This window comes from Hippoglossus stenolepis, chromosome 22, assembly GCF_022539355.2.
Source record: "Hippoglossus stenolepis isolate QCI-W04-F060 chromosome 22, HSTE1.2, whole genome shotgun sequence".
Taxonomy (NCBI): domain Eukaryota; kingdom Metazoa; phylum Chordata; class Actinopteri; order Pleuronectiformes; family Pleuronectidae; genus Hippoglossus; species Hippoglossus stenolepis.
This window is the reverse complement of record NC_061504.1, coordinates 17,839,436-17,850,381: the sequence shown is the minus strand read 5'-3', so window position 1 is coordinate 17,850,381 and position 10,946 is coordinate 17,839,436. Positions and strand designations below refer to the sequence as shown.

General features: G+C 40.9%; 1 protein-coding gene across 1 annotated transcript in view; it reads right to left on the bottom strand.

The window, feature by feature from the left end:
• Positions 1 to 518: 518 nt before the first annotated feature.
• The window catches only part of ptprr (protein tyrosine phosphatase receptor type R), a 20,623-nt gene continuing 10,195 nt past the window's right edge, over positions 519 to 10,946 (bottom strand). Inside the window, exons 6-16 of the mRNA XM_035147509.2 lie at positions 10,620 to 10,742; positions 10,311 to 10,432; positions 10,107 to 10,220; positions 8,142 to 8,331; positions 7,746 to 7,830; positions 6,300 to 6,379; positions 5,311 to 5,448; positions 5,039 to 5,149; positions 4,794 to 4,951; positions 4,592 to 4,705; positions 519 to 4,283 (exon numbers count right to left, since the gene is read on the bottom strand). Of these exons, the coding sequence (XP_035003400.2) occupies positions 4,190 to 4,283; positions 4,592 to 4,705; positions 4,794 to 4,951; positions 5,039 to 5,149; positions 5,311 to 5,448; positions 6,300 to 6,379; positions 7,746 to 7,830; positions 8,142 to 8,331; positions 10,107 to 10,220; positions 10,311 to 10,432; positions 10,620 to 10,742 (1,329 nt within the window). The 3' untranslated portion in view covers positions 519 to 4,189. The remainder of the gene's footprint in view (positions 4,284 to 4,591; positions 4,706 to 4,793; positions 4,952 to 5,038; positions 5,150 to 5,310; positions 5,449 to 6,299; positions 6,380 to 7,745; positions 7,831 to 8,141; positions 8,332 to 10,106; positions 10,221 to 10,310; positions 10,433 to 10,619; positions 10,743 to 10,946) is intronic.

Genomic DNA, 10,946 nt, shown 5'->3' with positions numbered 1-10,946 from the left:
ATTGACCCACGGGAGTCGACTCTTCTGTTATAAAGTTAAAGGCCAAACTGCTTTTGTTTCAGTTGGTCCGAGTTACATTTAGTCATCTCCACCTCTTTCCTTCCTTCCTGCTCCCTCCTCTCTCTCTCTCCGTCTGACTCTCGCTCTCCGACACATTCTGTGGTTTCTAGGAACAAACTGAAACTCTCAATTTCACCATGAAGAATCATGAGGTCATCTGCGAAAGCTTTGTTTGACCCGAACACGCCAACACAGCAGATTCAGCTCAAAACACGTCGAAACTCATGGGAAGAAAAACTAATCTAATCTGAATCTAGGGACAAAAAAATGAAAATAATGAGTTTACAATTCATCCGGGTCAGAGTGGCTATAAGAAACCACGACCACTGAAATGTCACCTCAATTGTCAACACAAACAAAATGTATACATTTATAGTGTTTGGTTTAGTTCCTGGTTTGGGTCCAAAAAAACGTGTTCAACAATTGGACCAAAACAAACAGAGTCACAGACGAGAGGCGGAGCTCCAGTGTCTTTATGTACAGATTACAGGTTAACAGTATATATGCAGAGTAGATAGGTCACAGCACTACTCAGTGGCTTATGTTCCGGACTATTACAACATTCAATTTGATTAGTAATACATTAAAAAACACGTACTGCTCGTACATATATACGCATCAGGTTTTCTCTGACGGAGCTTTAATGCCCACAAGTAGAAGTTTAAAGAGACTCAAACATTTTTATTTTAATGTGGTTGTTTGATTTATTGAGAGAAAGTTAAAATCGTCTGAACACTGACTGCAATGTTGTAATAATTCCACTGCAGAGGCACAAGTTACTGTAGCAATAAAATCTCTATAAAAATAGTATTTAATCATAGATATTGAGCAAACAATTAAAAAGCTTTTACATGTAATATTATTAGATAGCATCAGCTAACTACCTTGCTAACGAACATTAGCCCAATAACAACAGACATGTGTGGAACATTAATTAAAACAACTAAAAACAGTTATTTCCTGGAAATTACTGCAATTTTGTTCTAATAACATGGAAAATAGAAACAAAACAAAAAGGAATTTGGGAAACTTTAATCAATTCAAGTTTTTATAATAATTTTAGGATTGTCTGTTTACAAATTGCACATTGTTGTTTGTCCATGTGACCTGATGTACTCTGAATAAAAGCCTCTTTAATAGAAACGGTTTCAAGTGACTTGAATTTAATAAACAAATATTGCTGGATGCAACACTGAGAAACTAAATGTTGTAAAAGTCAAGTGAATATAGAACATGTTTCTCAAGCAGCTGTGTAAAATAGAAAATGTTCGGGTCCCTTTAATCTCCATCAACAGTCGACAATAATAAAATACAGGAAATCAACCACCACCTACTGTACATACACAATACTACGTCAGAGGCAATGTGTGTAGTTGGGCTCAACTCACTTTCACTTCAGTCAGTTCAAACTGAATATTACATTTCACCATCACACAGTAATGTTCCGATGTTTGAGCGTTTAGAAATTATAAATTTATTCTACTTGAACCGACTCAAGTGAAAAGTGTGTTGACGATGGTCTGATGTCGAACATGTAGACGAACAGACAGGTTCTAAAATCCCTTGATTGTATCACAAGTGAATATATAAATAAAAATATAATAGTACATAGAAAAAACAAGAGTCCTCAAAATGATCCTCGTGTATTGTCCGTCCGTCGTCCCGACGCTCTTTTAGCAGCAAGATCTACGCGTTTGGTCCATGGTTTGTAAAGTTACTGCCCACATTAGTTTTAATAGCACTTTAACATGTACTGCACATTATTCTAATCACACAGAGAGCAGATGATGTCTGTTCATATTGTTCATTACTGTAGAAACCTCAGATCTCTAAATGAAATCAACACCTCAGGAAGTACTTTTTAATTCTAAAATATATAATTATATGGGATGTATAAAACATTTACTTCACCCTTTGACATGTGGTTCCAGGTGGACTCAGACAAACGTAAACGGTCTGGATTTGTGAACTTTGAGTCCTACTTTGACTAATTTAAAGCAAAGTCAAAGTATGTATTTCAAAATGTAGTATTTGACTTTAAGCTCTATAATGTGATTCTTTTGAGAAACTTAAACATATTTCTTAATGAAAAAACAGCTCAAACAGGGATAACTTTGTGTTTGTGGCTCCAATAAAAGAGAACATGTCAGCTATTAAATTCCTTCCAGCTCAGTTGATCATATAGAGATGATGAGGTTTGAACAATCTTTCATGTGAGGTGACAAACGGCTAATAGCTGCTAACACATCAAAAACATGTAAAAACTGTATAAAAATAAAGTTATTATTACTTTGATACACCGATATAACTCACTAGATAACATAATTTACAACTTCACATCAACAAGATGATTGCACCATTGTGACTTATATAGCTTCACATTTTTGGTATTAAAGTAATATTTCAAACAGGGGAATTGTCAGTGCGACTATAGATCTATATAATAATATAATGTAAACTCTGAGACCAGCAGCACAAGTTGTTCTAAATATTACTTCTGTCAGGAACGACTCAGCAAAATTCATTTGGCCCTTCACTGAAAACTTAACATTGACTCAAACATACGAAGATAATTCAACATCATGGATTAAATGTATAATGTCTGAAAGTGACTGATGCTACTTTTGAGCTAGCTTATGTTATTCGCATTTTATGTAAATGTATTTATTAAGTTTTGAACTGGTATTTATTAAATGATGGGGGAGATATCATAATAATAATAATAAATACGATCTAATCAGTTCTGTTAGCATCCAAAAACTACAGTTCCCTTGATTCTGAGTGCTGCTGTCAAATCCTCATGGGAGCTGCACTTTCTGAATCGTGCAGAAATAAAACGTAAAGAAGAATTTCTTCTCGTTTTAAAAGCAGGTTTAGCAGCAGAATACGAGAAATGATTGGTTTAGCAAAATAATGCATTCACATTACATGCTATTGTTAGCATGAGCATAAAGGTTAGCATTCATTTATTGGCATAGCAAGCAGCATATAGATTAACGTCAAACTACTAATGAGCCTCCATCGGATCGTTATAGCTTAGCAGGACCATATTTATCATTGCATTGGTTTGTTAGCTTTTAGCATGTGTTGCTTGGATGGAGGTAGTTCCATTTGTGACAGTAGCAGTGGAAATATAGATTCATATTTGTTTTACACTGGGCAAAAGTTCTTTTCTGATTTCAGTTTGTTAATTGGCTAATCCAGGTATTGGCTCATATAATGAACAGTGTCTGGTTTAACATATCAGCTCAGTTGCTAACATATCATATAGTAGCGTTAATATAGAAATATAAATAATGAATGCATTTGATTTGTTTTCACTGGCTTGTTCACTTTTGATGATCTGAGAAGTTAAACAAATGTAATAGTTCAGACATCGAAAGTGAAAATATGGTTAAAATTAGACATCGTAAAATACATCAGGTCATCTGACAGCTAACTACTTGGTTTGTGGTTCGGTACGACCCAGTATTTTGAGAAGGATTTGAATCTGGCACTTTTTCTTTTTGGTATCCTACCTGAACATTGACCATAAAATACAGTCGCCTGGTTTAAAACCTTCAGTTGAAGAGATGTTTCCTGTTAGTGTCGGGAATGCGATGGGTCCAGATGACAGGGGAACATAAGGCGAGCTGGAGTCACTAACAGGTTGGTTCAACAGTGGCACAGTAACTTAACCAAGGTGCAAACAGCTAACAGTCATTTTCAAATAGCCTGTCATATAAGAACAACACTTTAAAAAATAATTCTGAAATCCTATAAGACACAGAAACTCATTGAACAAAGTACCATCGAGTCTCCGTGACAGAAAAGAGGTAAATTAGTTAAAAATTAAACAATCTCAGTCAGAGAAGTGAAGTGGACAGATTCCTCGGGTTCCTCTGAAGAACCGCTCACCAACAGAACATGAAGAAGAACATCGGATACATTCCATTTTCAGAAATCTACCTTTCCTCTTTCCGTGAATAGGCTCCGCCCACAACATCCGCATCGGTTGTCCATCAAACTCAAACACTTCTTCCAGAGTCCCTGGTTCTCAGAGAAAAACCCAAACCTCAGATCGTACCTGACAAAAACCTGCTCCGTCAGCAAACTCCAAGGTGACAGCAGGTCCTGTGGTGGTGACATCTCATTGGCCCGTTTCTGTGGAGAGGCGGGCCTCGTACAGGATCAGAGCGTGATGGACAAACTCGTACTGCTCAGCTGTCTGGATCATACCACCTCTGCAGACACAGATTAGATTCTTTAGTACAAGATGTCATTTCTATTTATTATTCAAGATACCATGTTTTAGTTTGTGTTAATAATTATAACATCTTGGTCCGGGAACCAGGAATTACAGGGACATTACGCCCGTTTTTCCACCTTCATTGTCGGGACACAAAGGTGATTCCCACAATATACAAAATATCACATTCCATATTTTATATTGTTTTGTTCTTTTTAAAATCATAGTAAATAAAGATGTTAAATACTGTAAAACATTAACACTTTAAAACTATTTTAAAGTGAGGACATTATTATGCATCACCTGTCGGCTCGCAGCTGGCAGGTGATGCTCAGCACATCCACCGCTCCCTCCAACTGCAGCTGTCGACAGCCGATTGTCGTAGCAATGAAACAACCTGTCCGGCCAATCCCAGCACTGCACAGAGGAGAAGGTGACGCACTTAATTTAAATGTTTGACTTTTAGCAGAAAAGACCGTGTCGCAGGTTTCGCTCTCTACGATACCTGCAGTGGACGATAACTGGTCCCATGGCGGCGGCCGTCCGTCGATCCGTCTCTACATCAGACATTAACTGCAGCAGCGGCATTGCTGAATCAGGGGTTTTGTGGTCGGGCCATGATGTGTACCAGTAATGCTGCAGCACGCGAGTTTGATTCCCACACTGCACAAACACACATTTAAACTTGAATTGAAAGGCTTTATCTGCACAGGAGTATCAGAAATGGAAGGTTCTTTGAAGTGCGTGTACCTTGAGTGTGAGGCTGCGAGTGGTGTAGTGTTCACACTCTCTGATGCTGTTCACCAACACTTCAACCTTCCCGTAGATCCCCCTCTTCTCCGGCCAATAGAGAACACACTTCTACAAAGAGAAACACAAAGCAGCACCTTCCGACTTTAATGAGTCAGAGACAAACTGTGGACCATTTATGGAAAGATCCTGGTAACTTTGAAGTGAAGTTAAATATGATTCTTCTTGAGGTCACATTGTTTATCGGTGTTTTTTAACTTTTCTCCGATTACCTCGTTCTTCTCCTTCAGTTTGGTGATCATTACGATGACGGGCGACTCCTCCTGCCACGCCATCTGCCAGAAGTCGTTTACCGTGTTCACCATGGGACCCTGAGTGGCGATGTACGCCTTCTCGTCGCCTAGGTAACCCTGGGGTGGGAGCCAATCACACTACAGCGTCAACAGGGTAGTAACAACAACACCTTTTGGATTTTAAAGCGTAACATTTACATCAAGAGATAATTTTAAAATATCTATTTGGTTTTGCAGATGCAGGCTCATTTAGATATTTTATGTGTAAGGTTCCGGTTCTGAAGGTAAAAGCAGAGAATCAGCTTCATGTCCGTCTCTCCACCTCTCATGGGATAAATCTGCCCGCTGACCTTGAAGTGCTAAACTTGCTGCAGTGTTTGCATGTACAGTCGGATGAAGTGTTTACACAGCCTGTGTTCTCCCATGTGCTCTGACAGTTTAAACACTTTCAGAGGAGTTTCCTGACAGGAAGAAAGTCCATTGTACCCGAGTCTGAGAGAAACATTACAGACTCTTACTGCACTGTACTTTCACTGGGATTGTGTTGACGAGGAAACCACAAGAAAAAAAACCTGTCGACATTCCAGATGTGTGAGGTGATCGTGTCAGTTTGTTGTGTGTTCGTTCTCTGGTTTAGAGATTTAACAAAATTAATGAGAAGTAGGGAACGATAACCAAGTTGGTCAAAGTAAAGACACAAACAGAATTATGTTTAAATTATGTTGAGCTGTTAACAGACCTGAACAGTCGACTGTCACAAAGACAAAAACTATGTATATATGGCAGCAGGTAGAAGACTTCAACTACACAGAAAAAACTGTTCTTTAACAACGATAATATTTAATCTCGTTAATTATACTAGACCAGATCAATCATATACTTTTCAGATACTTTTCTGTTTGGCCCTTTTTATCAACTCACAATGATTCATTAAGAGCTGATGAGAACAGCATGTTGTAAATACCCACTCGTATGTAATTGGCGTTAATGTAGGAGCTCAGCAGGTCGTTGCAGCTCTTGGACTTCAGGATCACCCTGGAATGAGGATCTAGGACACACAGCAAGGAGAGGAGGTGAGGACACATGAGAAGGAGGAAGAGGAGACAAGGATGGGAGATTTAGATATGACATGATAGATATGATTTGGGGGAGGGAGGATCTTCTGTTTGTCTTCACTGTGTTTTCAGACTATTTCACACCTTGTTTGGTCCAAACTTTTCAGTTTAGTCTGAACTAAAATATCAGGTGTGAAAGGTCGTTTACCTTTGACCTCTACTTCCTGTGATTGGTCCAAAAGTCCAAACTATCCAGTTTGACCTGTGATTGTCGGAGGAGTCAGGTGTTGAGCTGCGTACGTGCCGACGAGGAGGCTTCAGACAAAGGTGTGTTATATCAACACTTGAGGTTTACATTCACTCAGGCTTCCTCCATAAACAATGTATACAGTGTGTACGTGTCCACTGGTGTTTACATGAAGGGAGGCTTCTCATTGGACACGTTTCCTCCTCGTCGTTTGAGGAGATGTACATTAAGAGTTCGTCAGTGACCACATGATCCCTCAGATTTAACACATCTTTGATAAATGTCACAATTTAGACTAAATCTATTTTAATCTTGATTATCGTTTGTCAAAATGCATTATTCTGAACTAAAATATCAGGTGTGAAAGGTCGTTTACCTTTGACCTCTACTTCCTGTGATTGGTCCAAAAGTCCAAACTATCCAACAAAGTGTTTTCACTGCAAACCAACAGAACCAGGTTCAGTTTGATCCAGACCCAGAACACCTCCTCTGCTCTGAGGAACCTTTCACACCTGATGTTCAGGACTGAACTGAAGAGTCTCGGTGTTTACCAGCCTCTTTCAGACCTTGACTGGGTCTCGTCGAGTTGGTTCAGTCCGGATCCCCGAGCACCTTCAGAAAAGACAAAGAACCTAGAACCCAGGAAGGAGTTTGACTGACAGCCGCTCTAGGTGAGCATTCCTTAGCCTTGATTGGCCGGAAGGAAGGAAGGAAGGAACGCCACCACACCCACTGACCCCCGCCACTGTTTTATTGATGACCCGCCCCCTTTCCAAAACACAAAAAACTAACATTGTGTCAGTTACATAAAGTCTTAATCAGGAGGTCGGCCGACAGTGTGAGAACAAGCTGTGCCCTGAATGTGTGTGTGTGTGTGTGTGTGTGTGTGTTTGGGGAGGAGCCATATTATCCATCTTTAGTATTGTTGACCTTTGACCTTAAATCCTTCCCACAAACTAAAACAGCTTCCTGGTTCAACAGGAAATGAGACGTGGAGTTTGAGGAGTGAAACGATGCATTTTCCTTCGGATGTTTTGCTCTGTCGTCTTCTCCATCAAACACCGATCACCTTGTGTAGTTAAATCACTCCTTGTTAAATACTCCTCACTCACTGGGTAGTATGGTCTTGTATCTGCTCTTGGTGCCGTGGTTTGGAATGTCCAGCTCCTTGGGGTCAGTGAAGTTCATGGGAATTTCCTGAGAAGGAAGAAAATAACCGTTAGAAATGGACCTTATTTTATCAGACAAGTTTTATTACATTTTATTACAATGATATAAAAATAAAAAGGACATTAATAAGGCAACATTCTAAAACAAGTCATATAGGAAAAGCACACTTGATGAAATTAAGTACAGAAAATGCAGGTATTGTATACTTATGGTTTTATATTTAAAAAATGCCAACAGACAGAAATCAGACGTAACGACACGACTGCCGATGAAACTTCAGGAGAAACATTTAAATTAGTTTCGTTATCCTCGTGTTCAAACTGTGTTTGATTACGTACAGTGAACTCGGCGTGCAGCTTATCCGTGTTGTTGATGAGGTCTCGGAGCCGCGGCCTCGTCAGCGGCCGGCTGGCGGACGTCAGGTACTCCCTCGCTGCCGACTCTCTGGGGGTCACCACCGAAACACTGAGGGGCTCCACAGAGCCGAGAGACGTCATGTCCAACACCAGAGACACGTTGGAACCACGTCTGGAGACCAAAGGAAGAAGAAAACATGATGTTAGAACTGGACAAGTCCACATTAAGCTCCTCTTCCTTACTGGTAATTAGCTGCTTCCTGAAGTTAAGGTGAAACATTACTTGACTTGATTCTCTCTCCACACGAACAATTTACCTGCGGGCGACCAAAGCTGCTCAAAGCTTATTGGTCAAACTACAAACAGATTCTCATGAGGAATCTGTTGAACTTGGATCAACGTGTCCAGATCTTTGGTGTTTCTATTGACTCTTTGTTGCCAGAACAAACTATTAAATACAACTGTAAACACAGTCTGTGTTTCCATGACAACCACTGTCAGGATGTTGTCAAGGTTCAAAGTGTCGCAGCTGAAGAACAACAAGAAGACTCGAGTGTGGAGCATCGTCTCGCTACGTGTTGGACAGTTTTCTCTCCAGGATGCCGTCTCTTCCTGTTCGTCTGATTGCTGATTGGCTGACATCCAGATTGGACAACACACACACACACACACACACACAAGAGACATAGACACCAAGAAAAACATCCTGTTCTCACTCTGAGCCTGACATCTTCCTCCCTGTCTCACCTTAAGAGACACAGATTGTCCTCTGCACTTTAACACCTCGCTCTGAGGTAACCAGAACAAAATGGCCTCCGAGGTCCAAGCACGCGGACGCGCCGCACGTTAGCGGACGAGTGACGAGCAGCAGATAAAGGCTGAAGTGCTCCACGCCGAGCGGAGGCCCAGATAAAGATGTTTTTCTTCTCGGTTATGAAACTACTTAGCAGGGAAATGAGCTGCGGACAAATTTCAAAGCGACACAGAAATATTCCAGTGATTAGTCTGAGCCCGTCTGGGTTTGAAAAATGAGGTCAGTCTAATTTAACAACAACAAGATCCAACCTTCTCACGGCCGAACACGAGTTAAAGAACAACATGTTTATATAATCAGGAAATGTCACAGAGACTTTTGGTGGTTTATCAAATCAGAATAATGCATTTTGACAAACGATAATCAAGATTAAAATAGATTTAGTCTAAATTGTGACATTTATCAAAGATGTGTTAAATCTGAGGGATCATGTGGTCACTGACGAACTCTTAATGTACATCTCCTCAAACGACGAGGAGGAAACGTGTCCAATGAGAAGCCTCCCTTCATGTAAACACCAGTGGACACGTACACACTGTATACATTGTTTATGGAGGAAGCCTGAGTGAATGTAAACCTCAAGTGTTGATATAACACACCTTTGTCTGAAGCCTCCTCGTCGGCACGTACGCAGCTCAACACCTGACTCCTCCGACAATCACAGGTCACACACACACACGGGTCACACACACACACACAGGGTCACACACACACACACAGGGTCACACACACACACAGGGTCACACACACACACACACACACACACACACACACACACACACACACACACACACACACACACACACACACACACACACACACACACACACACACACACACACACACACACACACACACACACACACTAAACAAGTTGATCGTTTTGAATTCATAAACAGAGGCTGCATCTACACTTGTACGTTTCGGTGTAAACAGGAAGTGGATCTTCTTCTCTAAAGTTGCTTGCTTAGTTATACTGCAAACAAGGAAGAGCGATGGAGTCATGTGACTGATAAGAACCAATCAGGAAGAGAACGTTGCTCCTCCCTGTCATCTCTCGCCCTCCTACCTGGGTGGTTACCTGTGTAACCCACATCTCACACTGTCACCCATATAAACCCCGCCCCTCTTACCTCTCTTGAAGTCCTGCAGCAGGTTTCATCCTGAAGGGGGAGGGGCAGGGCTTTAGCTCGTTATTGGCCGTTGCCGAGGCTACGCTGCTGATGACGACAGGGGCTGGGGCGGGACTAGGACGAGAAGAGCAGGTAAGAATAAAAGATATTTTAAAAATATTTCAGTTGGTTGAATTGTGGGAAACATCGCTCAGTTGAAGTTACCTGGGCCCAGGGACGACAGGGGGAGCGAGGCGGCGGCAGGCTGTGATTGGCTGCTGCTGGGGAATGGGCGTGGCGGCAGCTGGAGGGAGCTCAGCTTGGACCATGCTTCCTGATGTGACGACCTGCAGACACATTCATGAGTTATCATTTATTTCTATTGTTACCTGTTATGTTGTTTTTTTAGTTTAGTGACAAATGTAAATGAGCATTATTGATACTTATTCTATAAATCAAACATTTAGCATTTCAATGTCCACTAACGTAGATTGTCCCCATGAAATAAACAAAAAGAAATAGTTGGTTGCTGACCTTTGTGCCCTTTGACCTGTGGGCGGAGTCAGGAGAGATAGTGAGTGTCAGGTGGCGATCAGGGGGCGGAGCTTTCAGTTCCGTGTCAGAAACCTGAACCTTTTCTTTGAGTCGATACAAAACCTGCAGGTCGGACGAGACGAGAAGAGAAGAGCATTTCAATTAGAAAAACAAAAGACTCAAATCTGTGAGTGGAGATGATGTAAATATAAATATTTAAATTGTTTAAATGGACATAATCATCAGGACTGTAAATACATCTGTGGTTTGTGAGGTTTCCCTCGTGTGGATTATCTGAAACACTACAACTGAAAATAAGTTCTCTTT